The following is a 23,227-nucleotide window of genomic DNA, read 5'->3' as shown; positions in this document are numbered from 1 at the left end:
TCTAGGCCTCCTACACCAAGGGGAAAAGTTTCTTCCTGTCTACTCTATCAATCCCCCTCATAATTTTATACGTCTCCTTCATGCCCCCCATCAGTCTCCTCTGCTCCAAGGAAAACAACCCCAGTCTATCCATTCTCTCTTCACAACTGAAACTCTCCAGCCCAGGCAACATCTTGGTAAATCTCGTCTGCACCTTTTCCAGTGCTATACTCGTGGTCTAACCAATGTTTTATACAGTTCCAGCATAACCTTCCTGCTCTTTATGCCTCGGCTAATAAAGGCAAGTATAACATATGCCTTCTTAATCACTTTATCTACCTGCCCTTTACCTTAAAGGATGCACACCAAGGCCCCCGGACCTTCAGTGCTTCCCAGGGTCCTGACTTTAATCCTGTATTCCCTTGCCTTGTTTGTCCTGCCCAAGTGCATCAACTCACACATCCAAATTGAGTTCCATTTGCCATGCTCAGCCCATCTGACCAGGCCAGCTATATCCTCCTGTAATCTAAGGCTATCCTCCTCCCTATTTACCATCCCACCAATTTTCATATCTTCCTCAAACTTGCTGATTAATCCTCGTACATCCAAGTCTAAACCATTTATATAAACCTCAAACATCAAGGGCCCCAACACTGCGGAACCCCACTGGGCACAGGCTTCCAGTCAGAAAAACACCCCTGGACCATCAACCTCTGAACAAAGAACAAAGAAATGTACAGCGCAGGAACAGGCCCTTCGGCCCTCCAAGCCCATGCCGACCATGCTGCCCGACTAAACTACAATCTTCTACACTTCCTGGGTCCGTATCCCTCTATTCCCATCCTATTCATGTATTTGTCAAGATGCCCCTTAAATGTCACTATCGTCCCTGCTTCCACCACCTCCTCCGGTAGCGAGTTCCAGGCACCCACTACCCTCTGCGTAAAAAACTTGCCTCGTACATCTACTCTAAACCTTGCCCCTCTCGCCTTAAACCCCCTAGTAATTGACCCCTCTACCCCGGGGAAAAGCCTCTGACTATCCACTCTGTCTATGCCCCTCATAGTTTTGTAGACCTCTATCAGGTCGCCCCTCAACCTCCTTCGTTCCAGTGAGAACAAACCGAGTTTATTCAACCGCTCCTCATAGCTAATGCCCTCCATACCAGGCAACATTCTGGTAAATCTCTTCTGCACCCTCTCTAAAGCCTCCACATCCTTCTGGTAGTGTGGCGACCAGAATTGAACACTATACTCCAAGTGTGGCCTAACTAAGGTTCTATACAGCTGCAACATGACTTGCCAATTCTTATACTCAATGCCCCGGCCAATCAAGGCAAGCATGCCGTATGCCTCTGCTTCCTGCCATTCAACCAATTCTGGATCCAATTTGCCAAATTTCTTTGAATCCCATGGGCTCTTACCTTCGCTATCAGTCTCCTATGTGGGACCTTATCAAAAGCCTTGCTGAAGTTCAAATAGATTACATCAAATGCATTGCCCTCATCTACACACCTTGTTACCCCTTCGAAAAATTCAATCAAGTTGGTCAGACATAACCTCCCCTTAACAAAACCCTGCCGACCGTCCTTAATTAATCCCTGCCTCTCCAAATTCTGTGTCTCAGAACCGCTTCCAATAATTTCCCCACCACTGAGGTCAGACTGACTGGCCGGTAGTTTCCTGGTTCATCCCTACCTCCCTTCTTGAATATGGTACCACACTGGCTATCCTCCAGTCCTCCGGCATCTCTCCCGTGGCCAGAGGGGAATTGAAAATTATTGCCAGTACCCTTGCTATTTACTTCCTTGCCTCAAGCAGCAGCCTGGGATACACTTCATCTGACCCTGGAGATTTGTCTACTTTTAGGCCTGCCAGATCACTCAGAACCTCCTCTTTCTCTGTTAATTTCTTCAATTTTACCACAATCCTTCTCCCTGATTTTTATACCCACATCATCCCTCTCAATAGTGAATTCCGACACAAACTATTCTACATCCTCCGGCTCCACTATCAGTAAGCACCTTACATAGAACATAGAACGATACAGCGCAGTACAGGCCCTTCGGCCCACGATGTTGCACCGACATGGGAAGTCAAAAAACAAAAGCCATCTAACCTACACTATGCCATTATCATCCATATGCTTAGCCAATAAACTTTTAAATGCCCTCAATGTTGGCGAGTTCACTACTGTTGCAGGTAGGGCATTCCACGGCCTCACCACTCTTTGCGTAAAGAACCTACCTCTGACCTCTGTCCTATATCTATTACCCCTCAGTTTAAGGCTATGTCCCCTCGTGCTAGCCATTTCCATCCGCGGGAGAAGGCTCTCACTGTCCACCCTATCTAACCCTCTGATCATTTTGTATTCCTCTATTAAGTCTCCTCTTAACCTTCTTGTCTCTAACGAAAACAACCAAGTCCATCAGCCTTTTCTCATAAGATTTTCCCTCCATACCAGGCAACATCCTGGTAAATCTCCTCTGCACCCGTTCCAAAGCTTCCACGTCCTTCCTATAATGAGGTGACCAGAACTGTACACAATACTCCAAATGCGGCCGTACCAGAGTTCTGTACAGCTGCAACATGACCTCATGACTCCGGAAATCAATCCCTCTACCAATAAAGGCCAACACACCATAGGCCTTCTTCACAACCCTATCAACCTGGGTGGCAACTTTCAGGGATCTATGTACATGGACACCGAGATCCCTCTGCTCATCCACACTTCCAAGAATTTTACCATTAGCCAAGTATTCCGCATTCCTGTTATTCCTTCCAAAGTGAATCACCTCACACTTCTCTACATTAAACTCCATTTGCCACCTCTCAGCCCAGCTCTGCAGCTTATCTATGTCCCTCTGTAACCTGCTACATCCTTCCGCACTGTCGACAACACCACCAACTTTAGTGTCGTCTGCAAATTTACTCGCCCACCCTTCTGCGCCTTCCTCTAGGTCATTGATAAAAATGACAAACAGCAACGGCCCAAGAACAGATCCTTGTGGTACGCCACTTGTAACTGAACTCCATTCTGAACATTTCCCATCAACCACCACCCTCTGTCTTCTTTCAGCTAGCCAATTTCTGATCCACATCTCTAAATCACCCTCAATCCCCAGCCTCCGTATTTTCTGCAATAGCCTACCGTGGGGAACCTTATCAAACGCTTTACTGAAATCCATATACACCACAACAACTGCTCTACCCTCGTCTACCTGTTCAGTCACCTTCTCAACGAACTTATTTACTCCCCTTTTTAACAAACTATTGTGCTTCGATAAGAATACTATTAACTTATGCTATGCATGCTTCCTTTACCCTATCTTACTGTATCTTAATTACCTTGGCTTACACTTGAATTTTGTCTCAGTTAATCCTTTTTTTTAATGTTTATCCTATTCTTAAAGTTACAAAGCCAATGCAAGCCCTTAGTCCATCTCATTGTTTCCTCCAAAAACCAATTCAAAGTCAAATTGAATCCAATTCATAGTCTCCATGAGACATACAAGATACAAGCTGACAAGAAAAGGCCTTGCACCTGATTTTGGCTTGATCTGACGCGTGATCTTAGGCCTTAATCCCTTCATCAGTCCATCCTCCAATAAAAAGTTTTTAAAATCACAACCATTTCACTGTTACACTGACTGCGAGCACACCGTTCCCAGACTGCTTCACTGTGACGCTGACTGCGAGCACACCATTCCCAGACTGCTTCACTGTGACGCTGACTGCGAGGACACTGCTCCCAGACTGCTTCACTGTGACGCTGACTGCGAGCACACCATTCCCAGACTGCTTCACAGTGACGCTGACTGCGAGGACACTGCTCCCAGATGCTTCACTGTGACGCTGTCTGCGAGCACACCATTCCCAGACTGCTTCACTGTGACGCTGACTGCGAGGACACCGCTCCCAGACTGCTTCACTGTGACGCTGACTGCGAGCACACCATTCCCAGACTGCTTCACTGTGACGCTGACTGCGAGGACACTGCTCCCAGACTGCTTCACTGTGACGCTGACTGCGAGCACACCATTCCCAGACTGCTTCACTGTGACGCTGACTGCGAGGGCACTGTTCCCAGACTGCTTCACTGTGACGCTGACTGCGAGCACACCATTCCCAGACTGCTTCACTGAGACGCTGACTGCGAGCACACTGTTCCCAGACTGCTTCACTGTGACGCTGACTGCGAGCACACTGTTCCCAGACTGCTTCACTGTGACGCTGACTGCGAGCACACTGTTCCCAGACTACTTTACTGTGACGCTGACTGCGTGCTCACTGTTCCCAGACTGCACGCTGACTGCGAGGGCACTGTTCCCAGACTGCTTCTCTGTGATGCTGTCTGCAAGTACACTGTACCCAGACTGCTTGACTGTGATGCTGATTGCGAGCACACTGTTCCCAGACTGCTACACTATGACGCTGACTGCAAGCCCACTGTTCCCAGACTGCTTCACTGTGACGCTGACTGCGAGCACACTGTTCCCAGACTGCTTCACTGTGATGCTGACTGCGAGGACACCGTTTCCTGACTGCTACACTACGACGCTGACTGCAAGCCCACTGTTCCCAGACTGCTTCACTACGACGCGGACTGCGATGACACCGTTTCCTGACTGCTTCACTGTGACGCTGACTGCGAGCACACTGTTCCCAGACTGCTTGACTGAGACGCTGACTGCGAGGACACTGTTCCCAGACTGCTTCACTGTGACGCTGACTGCGAGGACACTGTTCCCAGACTGCTTCACTGTGACGCTGACTGCGAGGACACTGTTCCCAGACTACTTCACTGTGACGCTGAATGTGAGCACACCGTTCCCAGACGGCTTCACTGTGACGCTGACTGCGTGCTCACTGTTCCCAGACTGCACGCTGACTGCGAGGGCACTGTTCCCAGACTGCTTCTCTGTGATGCTGTCTGCAAGTACACTGTACCCAGACTGCTTGACTGTGATGCTGATTGCGAGCACACTGTTCCCAGACTGCTACACTGTGACACTGATTGCGAGCACACTGTTCCCAGACTGCTACACTATGACGCTGACTGCAAGCCCACTGTTCCCAGACTGCTTCACTGTGACGCTGACTGCGAGCACACTGTTCCCAGACTGCTTCACTGTGATACTGACTGCGAGCACACTGTTCCCAGACTGCTTCACTGTGACGCTGACTGCGAGGACACCGTTTCCTGACTGCTACACTACGACGCTGACTGCAAGCCCACTGTTCCCAGACTGCTTCACTACGACGCGGACTGCGATGACACCGTTTCCTGACTGCTTCACTGTGACGCTGACTGCGAGCACACTGTTCCCAGACTGCTTGACTGAGACGCTGACTGCGAGGACACTGTTCCCAGACTGCTTCACTGTGACGCTGACTGCGAGGACACTGTTCCCAGACTGCTTCACTGTGACGCTGACTGCGAGGACACTGTTCCCAGACTACTTCACTGTGACGCTGACTGTGAGCACACCGTTCCCAGACGGCTTCACTGTGACGCTGACTGCGAGGACACTGTTCCCAGACTGCTTCACTGTGGTGCTGACTGTGAGCGCGCCGTTCCCAGATTGCTTCACTGTGACGCTGACTGCGAGCACACTGTTCCCAGACTGCTTCACTGTAATGCTGACTGCGAGCACACAGTTCCCAGACGGCTTCACTGTGACGCTGATGCGAGCACACTGCTCCCAGACTGCTTCACAGTGACGATGACTGCGAGCACACTGTTCCCAGACTGCTTCACTGTAACGCTGACTGCGAGCACACTGTTCCCAGACTGCTTCACTGCGACGCGGACTGTGAGGACACCGTTTCCAGACTGCTTCACTGCGACGCGGACTGTGAGCACACGTTCCCAGACTGCTGCACTGTGACGCTGACTGCGAGCACACTGTTCCCAGACTGGTTCACAGTGACGCTGACTGTGTGCTCACTGTTCCCAGACTGGATGCTGACTGCGAGGGCACTGTTCCCAGACTGCTTCACTGTGACGCTGACTGCGAGCACCCCATTCCCAGACTGCTTCACTGTGACGCTGACTGCGAGCACACTGTTCTCAGACTGCTTCACTGTGGTGCTGATTGCGTGCTCACTGTTCCCAGACTGCTTCACTGTGACGCTGACTGCGAGCACACTGTTCCCAGGCTGCTTCACTGTGCCGCGGACTGCGAGCTCACTGTACCCAGACTGCTTGACTGTGACGCTGACTGCGAGGACACTGTTCCCAAACTGCTTCACTGTGACGCTGACTGCGTGCTCCCTGTTCCCAGACTGGACGCTGACTGCGAGGGCACTGTTCCCAGACTGCTTGACTGTGACGCTGACTGCCAGGACACTGTTCCCAGACTGGTTCACTATGACGCTGATTGCGAGCACACTGTTCCCAGACTGCTTCACTATGACGCTGACTTCAAGCCCACTGTTCCTAGACTGCTTCACTGTGACGCTGACTGCGAGCACACTGTTCCCAGGCTGCTTCACTGTGATGCTGATTGCGAGCACACTGTTCCCAGACTGCTTCACTGTGGCGCTGACTGCGACGACATTGTTCCCAGACTGCTTCATTGTGACACTCACTGCGAGCACATTGTTACCAGACTGCTTCACTGTGACGGTCACTGCGTGGACACTTTTCCCAAACTGCTTCACTGTGACGCTGACTGCGAGCACACTGTTCCCAGACTGCTTCACAGTGACGCTGACTGCGAGCACACTGTTCCCAGGCTGCTTCACTGTGACGCTGACTGCCTGCTCACTGTTCCCAGACTGGACGCTGACTGCGAGGGCACTGTTCCCAGACTGCTTGACTGTGACGCTGACTGCCAGGACACTGTTCCCAGACTGGTTCACTATGACGCTGATTGCGAGCACACTGTTCCCAGACTGCTACACTATGACGCTGACTGCAAGCCCACTGTTCCCAGACTGCTTCACCGTGACGCTGACTGCGAGAACACCGTTTCCTGACTGCTTCACTGTGACGCTGACTGCGAGCACACTGTTCCCAGGCGGCTTCACTGTGACGCTGACTGCGAGCACACTGTTCCCAGGCGGCTTCACTGTGACGCTGACTGCGAGAACACCGTTTCCTGACTGCTTCACTATGACGTTGATTGCGAGCACACTGTTCCAAGACTGCTTCACTGTGATGCTGACTGCGAGCACACTGTTCCCAGACTGCTTCACTGTGACGCTGACTGCGAGGACATTGTTCCCAGACTGCTTCACTGTGACACTCACTGCGAGGACATTGTTTCCAGACTGCTTCACTGTGACGGTCACTGCGTGGACACTTTTCCCAGACTGCTTCACTGTGACGCTGACTGCGAGCACACTGTTCCCAGACTGCTTTACTGCGACGCTGACTGCAAGGACACCGTTCCCAGACTTCTTCACTGTGAGGTTCAGTGCCAGGACACTGTTCCCAGACTGCTTCTCCGGAACGCTGACTGCGAGCACACCGTTCCCAGACTGCTTCATTGTGACGCTGACTGTGAGCACACCGTACCCAGACTGCTTCACTGTGACGCTGACTGTGAGCACACCGTTCGCAGACTGCTTCACTGTGAAGTTGACTGCGTGGACACTGTTCCCAGACCACTTCACTGTTACACTGATTGTGAGCACACTGTTCCCTGACTGCTTCACTGTGACGCTGACTGTGAGCACACAGTTCCCAGATTGCTTCACTGCGACGCTGACTGCGAGCACACAGTTCCCAGATTGCTTCACTGCGACGCTGACTGCGAGGACACCGTTCCCAGATTGCTTCACTGTGACGCTGACTGCGAGGACACTGTTCCTAGACAGATTATACTTTTTTTGATTCATTACGTTAATAGTGATAAACAAAGTCATAAGTTTCATTTGCTTGTCTCTCACGTATTGCTATGAATAAGACATTTTCCGGGTTTCTAATTTTAGATAAGAACTGTAAAAATCCATACAAAACAATGTGGAAAAGAAAAATGAGGCATTTAATTAGCTTAATATAGGTACTGCACTGATAAACTGCGGTATTGTATTGGCTGTGAAGAACTACAGTACATCCTGAGGTGATTTAAACACTTTTTTTGTATTGGAAACGCTTGTCAGTACGTCCTTCACTTAAAAACTGAAAAGAATGTTGGCTGACCCGCTGCCTTGGTAGTTGCATTATCGGAACTGAAATGGTGCTTTCACATTGAGTCTGTTCAGTATGGCTTGGCTGCAGATGTGCTATCATAGCAGGAGGGGAAGCCGTCAGTTGATTTCTAAACAAGAATTCCTGTTTTCTTATTCTTCTGCGTGAAGTTGCCCCATCATTGAACAGAATGCGTGCGAGCCCCTTTGTTTTCAGCATGCAGAATTAGTTCAACTGGTTATTCTTACAGCTTCTACACTGTGTTGAAAGCCTCCAGAAATGGGGTGAGATGCCCAGACCCACGCTTGGACAATCACCGGACAGACCCGGGTAGGAAGACCTTACTACCAGCAATTAGATGTTGCTGTTTAAAAACATGAATTTATAACTACCTCGCTAGCCTGACTGGTAAAAGTAGTGAGCTGCTGGAGTATACAGGAAAGTCTGTGCAGTTATCTGATGTTGTATGGGTTGGCAATTGTGTTCAGTAGACATATCTTGGGAGGAGTAAGTCTTCCAAGGTTCTGCTGTTGTTTATTGTTGTTCTGTCACCTCTGCCGGGGAAAAGGGTGCTCAGTAAAAGCATACTTGGTACCATTTTTTTTTTTTTTAAATGACTTCTCTTGGCAAATTGACACATGGGACAATCTCGGGATTGAGCCCTGGCCAGTGCTGGGCCAGCTAATCTCGCCCAGCTTCGGCCTCCTCTCAATTGACTTTGACCATCCGTGGCTCAGGTGGTGGAACCTTCACCTCTGCATCTGAAGTTCGTGAGTTCAAGTCTCACTCCAGAGACTTGAAACCCCAAAATCCAATCTTTGACTCAGTGCAGTGCTTGAGGGAGTGCTGCAATGTTAGAGGTGCCATTGTTCCACGAGATGTTAAGGTGGGGTCTCAGCTCTCCCGGCTAGATGTAAAAGATCCCACTGCACTGTTTCGAAGAGCAGGGGGGAGTTGTCCCAGATGTCATCGTCAATTTATATTTTAATCAACATCAGAGAACAAGTTATCTGAGTCATTATCACATTTCTGTGTGTGGGGGTTCGCTGTGCACAAATTGACTGCTGTGTTTCCTACAGTACAACAGTGACTGTACCTCCCTGGCTGTGAATGTCCTGAGCTTGTGAATAAAAATACTAATAATCTTTATTATTGTCACAAGTTTAGGCTTACATTAACACTGCAATGAAGTTACTGTGAAAATCCCCTGTTCGGGTACACAGAGGGAGAATTCAGAATGTCCAATTCATCTAAAAAGCACGTCTTTTGGGACTTTGTGGGAGGAAACCGGAGCACCCGGAGGAAACCCACGCAGACACGGGGAGAACGTGCAGATTCTGCACAGACAGTGACCCAAGCCGGGAATCGAACCTGGGACCCTGGCGCTGTGAAGCAACAGTGCTAACTATTGACTATTCTACATGAGCACAAGTCCTTTTTCCTGTCTATAGAACCATTTTTAATCGCCGTGCTGGAACATTCAAGTGTATAGAGGTTGGGCCTGTGAGACGCTCACTATAGAGCATCTACTGCCACTTTATGGTCGAAGCGGGTGAGCCAACCGGGCAAAGTCTGTGCTGCCCGTGGAACTGTAGCCCAGCGCAGGCCACTGCCTCCTTGCATGAGGAAAGAAAACGGGTGGATAAAGGGAAACGTATTATCAAGGGTAGCACACAATTGATGTTTGTTGTCGCGTGCACAAATGGAAAATGGGGGAAATTATATAAATTATTAAATTAATAATGGAGCAATTGTAATGTTAAATTAATAATGGGACGATATTGAATATTAAATTAACAGGGCACGTGCATTGATAATTAAATTCATAATAAGGAAAATGTAATGTTAAATTAATAATGAGAAATCTTACTGATTATTCAATTTGTGATGGGAAACCGTTGTTGATGTTTAAAACGGGTTTATTTTTGCCGCCACTCCACAGGTCTGCCCGTTCTGGCCCCACAGGTTGCCTGTTGGAAGAACTTGTTCCTAACCTAATAAACCGACTGCGGACAATCTGGACCAAAGAGCTTAATCCCTCCCAGTACTTGTTATCTGAGGCGTAAGTGTCACGTTTCAGGAATGGTTTTGACTCTTTCACTGTGATTTATTTTCCGCTGGTGCATTGATGCCTGTTCTGAACCTGAGGTGGTTGACGTGAGAACTGTGGAGTCCTAGAACTGTAATGAGCGTGGCCGCTGACTGACACACAATACCAACAGGAATGGGAGGAGGCCATTCAGCCCCTCGAGGCTGTTTCGGAATTCAGTTTGTGTCTTCATTCTGTTTACCCGCCTTGATTCCAAACCACCTCGATGCGTTTGGCGAACAAAAGTCTTATCACTTGAGTTTTTAAAATTTTCAATTGACCACCCAGTCTCGACCCGAACAGGTGCTGGAATGTGGCAACTAGGGGCTTTTCACAGTAACTTAATTGAAGCCTACTTGTGACAATATGCAATTATTATCATTATTAAATCCTCCTGACCTTGCACCTCACAGGTCTTGTGTGCCTCCAAACCTGGGTCCTTCCTAATGATTTTAATCACGCCACCATTGGTGACCATGTTTTCAGTAGTCTCGGCCCTAAATCCTTGAATTCCCTCCTTAAACTTCCTACTCTCTCTTTGCTCCTTTAAGACACTCCTCAAAAACTACCTCCTCAACTAAGCTTTTGGTTACCTGCCCTAATACCTCCTCCCATTGTTTGGTGTCAAACTTTGTTTCATAAAACTTCTGTGAAGTGCTCTGGGACATTTTACTATGTTAAAGGTTGCAATATGCCTTTAAGGGATATCAGAACAAAGAACAAAGAAAAGTGTAGCACAGGAACAGGCCCTTCGGCCCTCCAAGCCTGCGCCGACCATGCTGCCCGTCTAAACTAAAATCTTCTACGCTTCCGGGGTCCATATCCCTCTATTCCCATCCTATTCATGTATTTGTCAAGATGCCCCTTGAACGTCACTATCATCCCTACTTCCACCACCTCCTCCGGCAGAGAATTCCAGGCACCCACTACCGTCGGTGTAAAAAACTTGCCTCGTACATCTCCTCTAAACCTTGCCCCTCGCACCTTAAATCTATGCCCCCTAGTAATTGACCCCTCTACTCTGGGGGAAAAATTCTGATCCACCCTGTCTATGCCCCTCATAATTTTGTCGACCTCTATCAGGTCGCCCCTCAACGTCCTTCGTTCCAATGAGAACAAATCAAGTTTATTCAACCTCTCCTCATAGCTAATGCCCTCCATACCAGGCAACATCCTGGTAAATCTCTTTTGCACCCTCTCTAAAGCCTCCACATCCTTCTGGTAGTGTGGTAACCAGAATTGAACACTATACTCCAAGTGTGGCCTAACTAAGGTTCTATACAGCTGCAACATGACTTGCCAATTTTTATACTCAATGCCCCGGCCAATGAAGGGAAGCATGCCATATGCCTTCTTGACTACCTTCTCCACCTGTGTTGCCCCTTTCAGTGACCTGTGGACCTGTACACCTAGATCTCTCATGTGATCCAGTCCTGGTTTCACTTTTACTTTGAGCAGAGCACACACACGGCTCTGACGCCTTTAAGCTTTATACCTTAGTACAACAGTTCTCGTGTGCCTAGTCTTAATAAATAAACCCATGACATGTTTACCCAATCCCTTATGTGCAATTGGTGTCTTGTACAGGAAACATGCCCAAGGTATCATATAACTCAGCAAAGGCTATACAAATGAATGTTGTTGTTATATTCTTTCCGTGTTTTTGTGCGCTGGATGTGAGCAGTGTCCACAGTTCTGCAGTCCTAACTGAGGCTGCCTCTTCCCATTCCAGGCAGCTGCATTTGGTAACTGAACTGCTGACCGGCCACATGTGCACCTTGTATTGCCCGCGGGCCGTTTTGGAGGTGGTGTCCTTACTGAGGAAAATGACCTCTCAGTGCTTGACTGTTTCGGAGAAGATCACGGGTAGTGCTGCATCGCGTCACCAACAGTGGCTGAACAAATCCCTGCGCTCGCGGCAAAGGCAGAATTATTTTCGGATGTTGGACAGGTAAGGTATTGATGTGAGATATTTTGCGTTTTGACAACATTTTGGTTCCCTGCCTATTGCTGTTCCAGCCGTTTTGTTCAAAAATAAACCAGTTACTTTTATGAAAATAGAACCCTTTGAGCATTTGGTGTGTATTAATCAAAAAAGAATGGAATGCCTAGAATTAGCTATGTAAAATTTCGAACAAGACAGACATGCCCTGCCAGTCTGCTCACCTATAGGGCGGCGGTTTGACATCCTGTTCCTCAAAATTCCATCTGCCGTATGTAGCACAATTTATTGTCCATGCACTGAACGTTTTCCTGTGTGTGAGTGACTTGTGTGACTTGCACCTATGGCGGTGTGACTTGCACCTATGGGTGCGAGAGCGTGGACATGTGCGTGTGTGCACATGCGTGTGTGTGCAGGCGACTTGTGCACAATTTTTATTTTAATTGTTCATTTTTGCTGGAAAAAAAATAAATTCAATTTATCCTGTAATATAAATCAGGATGGCGCTGGAGGCTGTGTATTTTTATGTCTGTACAAATCAAATTGACAGGAAGTTCTAATTGAGAAACTTCTGAGTAGTGCAGAGTAGACTGTATTTCCTTGTTGCCTGTGTGTGTCTCCAAGGTATTGTGGTAAATCCTGTGTGATGAGTGTATTGTGATGATGTATCTAACCGATTTGATGAATCAGGATGGGATACCATTTTCTTTTACAGTGTTCAGTATTTGCACCACGTTTTCAGTCTACTTACTCTCCTTATAACAGTGGAACTGCTGAATGCACCTACAAAGAGTGCCAAGGCTCCTCCTGAATGGCACTGCTACTTGAAGTAAGTACTGCAGCCTGTAATACACCATTGCAGATCACAATGTGGGATAAAATGTTGCTCTAGTCTCATCTCTAATGTAGCACTTTTTAATAACCATTTAAACATTTCTCTCAATTCTTGATCAACCCAATGGAAGTCTGTGGGTCACCAGGCCTGGTACCTGAAGGAGGAGGAGGTCTTGCTGCAACCCAAGACCTGCGTACAACAGATTATAGTTGGGAAATCAAACAGCTGGTTTTGAAATGCCATATTGGTTTGTCTCATCCTGTTTGTGTCTACCATGACTGTGAGCACAGAGTTACACCCAAGCTTTGTCTCACTCACCGGGTGCCTTGATTGTCGCCTTGTCCTCGGGACACTGGTGTCATTGGTCAGGTCACATTTATCACCCATTTGGAATTCTATACCCCAGAGGATGCTCGCTCATTGAGTCACAATTTTTGAATTGTGAAAATGAAAGGATAATAATCTTTATTAGTGTCACAAGTTGGGCAGCACGGTAGCATTGTGGATAGCACAATTGCTTCAGGGTCCTGGGTTCGATTCCGGCTTGGGTCACTGTCTGTGCGGAGTCTGCACATCCTCCCAGTGTGTGCGTGGGTTTCCTCCGGGTGCTCCGTTTCCTCCCACAGTCCAAAGATGTGCAGGTTAGGTGGATTGGCCATGATAAATTGCCTTTCGTGTCCAAAATGGCACTTAGTGTTGGGTGGGGTTACTGTGTTATGGGGATAGGGTGGAGGTGTTGACCTTGGGCAGGGTGCTCTTTCCAAGAGCTGGTGCAGACTCAATGGGCTGAATGGCCTCCTTCTGCATTGTAAGTTCTGTGATAAGTAGGCTTACATTAAAACTGCAATGAAGTTACTGTGAAAAGCCCCTAGTCGCCACACTCCGGCACCTGTTCAGAGGGAGAATTCAGAATGTCCAATCCACCTAACCTGCACGTCTTTGGACTGTGGGAGGAAACTGGAGCACCCGGAGGAAACCCACGCAGACACGGGGAGAACGTGCAGACGCCGCACAGACAGTGACCCAAGCTGGGAATCAAGGATTCAAGGAATATGGGGATCGGGTGGGAAAGTGACGTTGAGATGATGGATCACCCGTGATGTCGAACAGCAGAGCAGGCTTCATGGCCTCTTGTGGCCAATCCTACTCCCGTTTCTCCCGGCCACCTGTATCTCGCTCCGAGGTGGCGACGGGTTTTCTCCTCTGAACTTTCAGTTTGCCCTCCCACCGTAACAAGTACCAGGATCGTAGAATCAGAATTTACAGTGCAGAAGGAGGCCATTCGGCCCATTGAGTTTGCACCAGCCCTTGGAAAGAGCACCTTCCTTAGGCCCACACCTCCACCATATCCCCATAGCCCAGTAACCCCACCTAATCTTTTTGGACACAAGGGCAATTTATCATGGCCAATCCACCTAACCTGCACATCTTTGGACTGTGGGAGGAAACCGCAGCACCCGGAGGAAACCCACGCAGACAAGGGGAGAACGTACAGACTCCGCACAGACAGTGACCCAAGCCGGGAATCGAACCTGGGACCCTGGAGCTGAGAAGCAACAGTGCTAACCACTGCGCTACCGTGCCACCTGAGCCATGTTGGACGAACACAAAAATAACACAGAAGGACGCCATTCAGCCCATCATTTCTGTGCCAACTGTCTGAAAAAGCCACCAATCCATCTCCGTGAATCCGAAGGGAAGGTTGTGTGTTGTAATTTGTAGGGAAGATCTGGAAGGTGGTGAAACACTGATACCGGCTGGGGTTAGGGTGGGGGAACGATTGTCTGATACTGGCTGGTTTTAGGGTGGGGGAACGATTGTCTGATACCGGCTGGGGTTAGGGTGGGGGAGCGATTGTCTGATACCGGCTGGGGTTAGGGTGGGGGAACGATTGTTTGATACCGGCTGGGGTTAGGGTGGGGGAACGATTGTCTGATACCGGCTGGGGTTAGGGTGGGGGAGACATTGTCTCATACCAGCTGGGGTTAGGGTGGGGAAACATTGTCTGATACTGGCTGGGGTTAGGGTGGGGGAACGATTGTCTGATACCGGCTGCGGTTAGGGTGGGGAAACATTGTCTGATACCGGCTGGGGTTAGGGTGGGGGAACGATTGTCTGATACCGGGTGGGGGAACGATTGATACCGGCTGGGGTTAGGGAGGGGAAACATTGTCTGATACCAGCTGCGGTTAGGGTGGGGAAACATTGTCTGATACCGGCTGGGGTTAGGGTGGGGGAACGATTGTCTGATACCAGCTGGGGTTAGGGTGGGGAAACGATTGATACCGGCTGGGGTTAGGGTGGGGGAACGATTGTCTGACACCGGCTGGGGTTAGGGTGGGGGAACGATTGTTTGATACCGGCTGCGGTTAGGGTGGGGAAACATTGTCTGATACCGGCTGGGGTTAGGGTGGGGAAACATTGTCTGATACCGGCTGGGGTTAGGGTCGGGGAAACGCTGTCTGATACTGGCTGGGGTTAGGGTGGGGGAACGATTGTCTGATACCGGCTGCGGTTAGGGTGGGGAAACATTGTCTGATACCGGCTGGGGTTAGGGTGGGGGAACGATTGTCTGATACCGGCTGGGGTTAGGGTGGGGGAACGATTGTCTGATACCGGGTGGGGTTAGGGTGGGGGAACGATTGATACCGGCTGGGGTTAGGGTGGGGAAACATTGTCTGATACCAGCTGCGGTTAGGGTGGGGGAACGATTGTCTGATACCAGCTGGGGTTAGGGTGGGGAAACGATTGATACCGGCTGGGGTTAGGGTGGGGGAACGATTGTCTGATACCGGCTGGGGTTAGGGTGGGGGAACGATTGTTTGATACCGGCTGGGGTTAGGGTGGGGGAACGATTGTCTGATACCGGCTGGGGTTAGGGTGGGGAAACATTGTCTGATACCGGCTGGGGTTAGGGTCGGGGAACGCTGTCTGATACCGGCTGGGGTTAGGATGGGGGAACCATTGTCTCTCCTTTAGTTGACATAACGTACCTTGGTCCACTCAAATCCAGTAAACCAAGGTGGGAAAAGGCAGGAATAATTTGAGGCCGTTTGTGTTGAAACCTTCACTAAATGTCACTCTCCGGAGATGGCAGCTTTGCAGCCGGTATGAGGAGACTTTTGCAAACGGAGAACGCGCTCCTATTTATTTTTTGCTCTTTATTTGTGAGACATCTCAGCCAGGAAACCTCTCTTCAAACTCGTGAACCACAGCACGAGACTCCTCCACTGACCTGCAGTTGTTGGGGAATCACCACTGGTGGCTGTGACTTCAGCTGCCCAGGTCCCAAACTCTGGAATTTCCGCCCTAAATCCTTCCGGCCCTCTAATGCTCTTTCTTTCTCTTAAGGTCCCCATTAAAATCTACCTTTTTTGACCAACCTGTGGTCACCTGTCTTAATATCCTGTGTGTTTTGGTGTCAAATTCATTTACTCCATGAAGCAACCAGGGATGTTATACTATGGTAAAGGCGCAATCTAAATACAAATTGTTGTGGGTGTATACAACCTCTCTCTTATGATCTTTCCTACCCGTGTTGGACCTCGAACGATTTGTGTTTATCCGCTTCTTGACGTATCAGCGTGGAGGGGGGGCAGAGAGATAAGACGCTAATCATTTGGAGCGAATGCCTTCCGGGAAATACAAGTCTTTAGGATACCTGCAGCCCATCTGGGTTCGAAGTGTGGCCCGCGAGACATTTTATTGACCGTTGCCCACGCGCAGGGTTGCCACATTCTGCAGATTTCTGTCAGCGTAGTATTTTGTTTCCTGCCGGTAAGACTGAAGCGATTTGTACACAAAGCAAGGGCGAGTGAAGTGAGGAGTGTGCTGATTGCTCACAACATTGACTCTGAGAGCCGTGCGCTCCCTCTGTGTAAATATTTCTTATGTTGTAACCGTTCGAAGTTAATGACCTATTAATATATGAATGATCAAACATTTTCTATAACTTGTTTTGCCATGTCTTAAGTTATATTCAACCTTATTCACGGTTAGTGAAGAAGCCCGATTTCAATCTTACGGCCCACTGAGATGAAGGAGAAGCCACTCAAGCGGCCCACTCACCGGCCTAGATTGCCCATCACTGACCTAAAATGCCTCCAATACGGAACGGAATTAATGAGCCTTCTCTGTACATTGCTAATGAATGAATGATTTTGGAAAGTTCCTGTCGTGTGTGTGTGTGTGTGTGTGTGTATTTTTCTAAGTATATCGTGCATTTCCACTTGCAGGTTCCTGAAGACATTGTTGCAATACACAGAAAATATGGCGACATACACGAGCCCGGAGAAAAATAAATGGGACGAGAGCTGGGACCTGACTGAAAAAATGTTATTGAAAGTTAAAAACTTTTACAACAAGTGGTGTAACGTAACAACAGACTGCGCAACGTGAATGTGGTGGGAGTATTTGGTCTTAATCTAGAATGGGTATATATAGTGATAAATTATTTATATTTTTAATATATTAGGTACACCCACTCTCACTTTTAATTTTCTCTTGTTATTCTGAAGACTCTTGCGGGTAGCAATTCTATAGGTACGGGTATAAGAGGTGTATTTATGAGCCTATACCGGTGGTGGTTTTATGGTGGAGGGCGTCACAGTCATTCTCAATCCGGTCTGCACATGCACAGTGGGTAGTAATCAGAAGCAAGAACCTGGTTTGCCTTCCCCTTCCTAACCCTGATGCCCAGTGCGAATAACAAAGCTACTGCTGATGGAGCGAGGGTCAGAGATTGCACCCAGAACCTGCCTGGCCTTCTCATCTTTAGTCCAAGACTGGGTGACTCCTTCATGCAACAGATTGTCCAGGGAGGCATTGTAGTTACATTCTCAATACTTGCCGTTTTATTTCTCGGTACTGTCTACTTTCCCCATTCCCATCCATCCTCCTCCTTGTGTTCCAAGCTGGGTACATGTTCCACTCATGACCTCGTGCTCCAGGCATCATGGAGTGATTGCTAGTAACCTATCCCGCTGCAGGAGGCACCACATCAGCACAAAGTCACTGTTATGTTGGAAAAGCCGGATTCCAACCAGTATCGGATTCCTGAGGCCCATAAAAAGTCTGTCTAAAAACCGAATCACTCATTATGGGGTGAGAATCCAACTGGGAACACTTGACCAATATCGCCTATCGGATACTTAAATGGAAAGACAAAAGGACACCGGTAAGATTTTTAATCAGTAAGGGAATCCAGGGTTTTGGGGATAAGGTGGGAAAGTGGAATTGAGGGTTAGATCAGCCATGATCTCAATGAATGGCGGAGCAGACTCGATGGGCCAAGGGGCCTACTTCTGCTCCTATATCTTGTGGTCTTCCCCTGGTTGGGGAGTCGACAACCAAGGGGAACAATTTTAAAATAAGGGCAAAGCCACTTGGGACCAAGGTGAGGAGCTATTTCTTTGTGAATCTTTGGAATTCTCTACCACAGAGGCTGTGGAAGCTCAGTCACTAAGTATGTTTAAAGCAGAGATTGATGGATTTCTAAGGGATACGGGGAAAGATTTCTAAGGGATACGGGAATAGTATGTGAAAAAGGCAGTGGAGTGGATGATCATCCATGATCGTATTGAATAGTGGAGTCGGATCGATGGGCTGAATGGCCTGCTTCGATTCCTATGTTCCCAACTCAGATACTGAGTAAACTCACTGACATCTCAGAGAGTCTTATAACCTGAACCTTAAACGCACAAAAATACAAGTACATATTTGGAATAATAATCTTTATTATTGTCACAAGTAGGCTTACATTAACACTGCAATGAAGTTACTGTGAAAAGCCCCTAGTCGCCACATTCCGGCACCTGTTCGGGTACACAGAGGGAGAATTCAGAATGCCCAATTCACCTAACAGCACGTCTTTCGGGACTTGTGGGAGGAAACCGGAGCACCCGGAGGAAACCCACGCACACACGGGGAGACGTGCAGACTCCGCACAGACAGTGACCCAAGCCGGAATCGAACCTGGGACTCTGACGCTGTGAAGTCATGGTGCTAACCACTGTGCTACCATTCCGCCAATGGTACTTGTGACTTGCAGATGGTGAAGCAGCTTAGGGGAGTTCATAGATGAGCCACCTGTCAGAATACATGAGCTCTGCCTTACTGTGGTCCAATTAATTTTCTGGTCACTGGTTGACACCCCCCCCCCCCCCTCGAGGGGGATTCAACAATAGTAACCCTATTGAATGTGAAGGCAAGACGGTTAGGTTCCCTCTTTATGGAGATGACCACTGCCTGGGACTTGTGTAACATGAACATTACTTGCTACTATCAGCCTAAGCCTGAATGTTGTGCAGGTCTTGCTGCAGGTGAACACAGAATGTATCTGAGGGACTGCGAATGGAATTGAACACTGCTATCATTAGTGTGCGGCGTCACTTCTGAGCTAGGTCATACCGTTTTATTACAATGATAATGTACAAGAAATACATTCACAGGGCAACGGCTGAATCGCAGTGTCACAATTCATAAAGGCTGTGTAATCGGGTTATAAACATGCAAGCATGTAACAAAAATCAAATTCAGTGGATAAAGGGGAAATGTTGAATGGGCTACTGGAAGAGGAGTAAAAATGTATTTCCACTTGTTTTTAAATTGCAAACTTATCCGCCATCCTTACAGACACTTAAGTACATTTAAATTTCATAACTTAAGTACTTCATTACAGACCCGAACCATGTAAGGAATAGGTTTGTATCAGTGCCTTTCCCTTCCCCATCTTGTGGAGTTTAATTTAATTTAATTTTAGAGTTGCCTCGATCGTGCGTGGGTTTCCTCCGGGTGCTCCGGTTTCCTCCCACAGTCCAAAGACGTGCAGGTTTGGTGGATTGGCCGTGATAAATTGCCCTTAGTGTCCAAAAGGTTAGGAGGGGTTATTGGGTTACGGGGATAGGGTGGAAGTGAGGGCTTAAGTGGGTCGGTGCAGACTCGATGGGCCGAATGGCCCCTTTCTGCACTGTATGTTCGATGTTCTGAAACTGGGTAGAATTGCATCCGGGATTTTCCACACTTCACACCAATATGAACTCTTCGAGTTTGTAAACTTTTGCACTATGATGCCGAAGGGTGCTGTTAAATGACTGGTACTGGAGACTCCAGACCCATCTCAGCAGGTGCCTCTGTATCTCTTTCATCTGGGCGGTTCCCGCATGCCTGACACCAGAGTGCCACACAGGCACAGAATATTCTTTTTAATTCTGTCATGGACGTTGCCGGCAAGGTCAGCATTTGTGGTCCATCCCTAATTGCCCTTGAACTGAGTGGCGTGCTAGGCCATTTCAGAGGGCAGGTAAGAGTCAACCACATTGCTGTGGGTCTGGAGTCACAGGTAAGGGCAGCAGACTTTCCCCTCCTAAAGGGCATTAGTGAACCAGATGGGTTTTTACAACAATCGACAATGGTTTCATGGTCATCATTACACTGCCATGGTGGGATTTGAACCCCGGTCCCCAGAGCAGGACGCTGGGTCTCTGGATTACGAGTCTAGTGATAATAGAATTGCACCACCTTTGGGCCAGTGTGTAGAAAATGAAGCTGCATCACAAAAGCACCTAGTCCGAAAACATAACCTCGTATCGATGACGGCCAAAGATGTGAACACAGGAGCGGCTGTGTTTTCAGGAGCTCTGGCTCTGCTCACCTTTTAATCCTTTACTTTATCCTGGTGCACATTTCATAATTGTCTTTTTTCGGGCACATGGTCCGTAATATGTCCCTGGATGATCCTGAGTTTTGCGATGAGGAGCCGAGTTAACCCAGAACGAATCCTTGTGTGATTCAGGTGGTCGGAGTTGGCTGGGGTGGGGCCCAGTTTGCAGTGGCGTTGCTGATGAGTGGGCCTGTGCCTCGGCAGTGCAGGAGGCATCGGGATGATGACTGCCTCTGAGAGAGTTGTTCCAGATGATGATGATCTCGGCTCCGTGTTGCAGGTCTTAAGGAACCGCAAAGTATCCTCTTTTTTAAAAAAAAATTGAGAGTACCAAATTCATTTTTTCCAATTAAGGGGCAATTTAGCGTGGCCAATCCACCTACCCTGCACATCTTTGGGTTGTGGGGGCGAAACCCACGCAGACACGGGGAGAATGTGCAAACTCCACGCGGACAGTGACCCAGAGACGGGATCGATCCTGGGACCTCAGCGCCGTGAGGCAGCAGTGCTAACCACTGCGCCACCGCAGAATATCCTTGAGAGAATGGTGGAGGTGCAGGAGAGAATCCAAGCATGTGATAGAGCACTTTTCATGGTCAGGGCTGTTTGTTGAGATACTGCATTTCGCATATCCTGCTGGATTCGGGAGGCAGGGGCCGGGAAAGGTGTGTCCTGCTTCTGGCGGGAAATGAGGCGAGTTCCTGACTTGAGTTTTTTAAGAATCCTGATTTGGGGGCTGGGTACATCAGATTCAACGGGAGTCCGATGTATCTGATCTTTGAGGCCTGTGGTCGGCTGGGCCCCCTGACAACTGGCCGCCTATTATCCTGTTAAGTGAAGGTGCTTCGTTCATTGGAATCCTCCAGAAATCCTGGGAAGTGATGATCCTGTCATGACTTTGGCCTTTACATGGTGTTATTATCCTGCAGTTCTTCAATAATCCTGGACATTACTCCATTATAATTATGCTGTTGATGATTTGTTGTCTTTTATCCTGTAAGGGCAGCACAGTAGCACAAGTGGCTAGCACTGTGGCTTCACAGCACCAGGGTCCCAGGTTCGATTCCCCGCTGGGTCACTGTCTGTGCGGAGTCTGAACGTTCTCCCTGTGTGTGCGTGGGTTTCCTCGGGGTGCTCCGGTTTCCTCCCACAGTCCAAAGATGTGCAGGTTAGGTGGATTGGCCATGCTAAATTTCCCTTCGTGTCCAAAAAGGTTAGGAGGGATTATTGGGTTACAAGGATAGGGTGGAAAATGAGGGCTTAAGTGGGTTGGTGCAGACTCGATGGGCCGAATGGCCTCCTTCTGCAATGTATGTTCTATGTTAAAGGGTGTGTGAAGTGTCAGTCCAAGGGAGAAGTCTCTTGTTATCCGGCAAAAACCAGGGGCTGGTTTAGCACACTGGGATAAATCGCTGGATTTTAAAGCAGGCCAGCAGCACGGTTCAATTCCCGTACCAGCCTCCCCGAACAGGCGCCGGAATGTGGCGACTAGGGCCTTTTCACAGTAACTTCATTGAAGCCTACTTGTGACAAGTGATTTTCATTTTTCATTTCATATTAAGTCTATTTGTGTGGTCTGTGTACAATTATATTCCTTTCTTTTTATGTGCAGTTACCCTTGTGGTTATGGGATGGGAGTGTATTTTAGACACCTCTTGTCTCGTTGATGGTGAAGATGAGTGGAGCCATGGCAGGGTGATGGGTGGATGGTTGGTCTGGAGTTGGGTGGTCGGGGAGTGCACTGCCCCCGAGTGTGGTTGAAGTGGTGCAGGACCAGCTGGGGTTTAGGCTTTGGGGGGTGCTGGGGCTGCTGGCTTTTGTGTTTTGGAGCGTGCTGGGCTAGGCCAGGTCCGGTGCTGTGACTGCTGTCCTGTTGCCCCCTGGAGCTTGTGATGTCCCTTCCTGAAGGCACTTATTAGGGACATCCTGGAAGGACACTTCTGTGCACAGATGCCTGGGGTTGAGCTGCGTTCTGTACTTTAGTTGATATCCTATCACCTCTTTCCCCCCACCCACCCCAACACACACACACTAACGGTCGGGTGCTTTTTTACGGGGAATATGGATTCACAGTTCGTTCCTGACCCGTCGTCACCCACTCCTGGTAGATCTCTGTCTCTTTTGTTGGGAGACGTTGACGGCACAGATCATAATCCAAATATATAGCTGCTGATCCTCTCTGTATAATTGTACGGAATGATGTTGGTTCAGTTCTGGGCCTGGGACTGGGGTTATGTTGAGTTTTGTGGTCTTTTTGTAACGCCCTTTTAGAACTGGGGCACTTGCGAGTTTTCTTGTTTTTTATGGATGGGTATAAAGAATCCGTGATTGGATCCTGCAGGGTTACAAACGGGTCTGGTTTTCCTGCAATGTTGTACCATTCCTGTGGGTTTTGTTGCGTTGTTTGTTAAAATGTAAAACATCAATAAATATAATATATTTTTTCAAAATGGAAGGAATAAGAGCATTTATTTTGGGGAGAAGCAACGAATGGTGCGTTGGACGCAGTTAGGTCTCTCTGCCACAAAGTGGCAGTACATACCAGCGAATGATTCAACAAACGTGACCTGCCAGCCTGACTTG

At 48.6% G+C, this 23,227-nt stretch overlaps 1 protein-coding gene across 1 annotated transcript in view; it reads left to right on the top strand.

The window, feature by feature from the left end:
* LOC140427639 (endoplasmic reticulum membrane-associated RNA degradation protein-like) overlaps window positions 1-17,467 on the top strand; it is a 52,803-nt gene extending 35,336 nt beyond the window's left edge. The window contains exons 14-18 of the mRNA XM_072513076.1: window positions 8,369-8,448; window positions 10,061-10,180; window positions 11,940-12,158; window positions 12,865-12,978; window positions 17,220-17,467. Coding sequence (XP_072369177.1) covers window positions 8,369-8,448; window positions 10,061-10,180; window positions 11,940-12,158; window positions 12,865-12,978; window positions 17,220-17,382 — 696 coding nt within the window. The 3' untranslated portion in view covers window positions 17,383-17,467. The remainder of the gene's footprint in view (window positions 1-8,368; window positions 8,449-10,060; window positions 10,181-11,939; window positions 12,159-12,864; window positions 12,979-17,219) is intronic.
* The last annotated feature ends 5,760 nt before the right edge of the window (window positions 17,468-23,227 follow it).

The sequence above is a fragment of the Scyliorhinus torazame genome, chromosome 1, assembly GCF_047496885.1.
Source record: "Scyliorhinus torazame isolate Kashiwa2021f chromosome 1, sScyTor2.1, whole genome shotgun sequence".
NCBI classification, from domain to species: Eukaryota; Metazoa; Chordata; class Chondrichthyes; order Carcharhiniformes; family Scyliorhinidae; genus Scyliorhinus; species Scyliorhinus torazame.
Note: the sequence above shows the minus strand (reverse complement) of the source record. Positions and strands in the feature narration are given on the sequence as shown.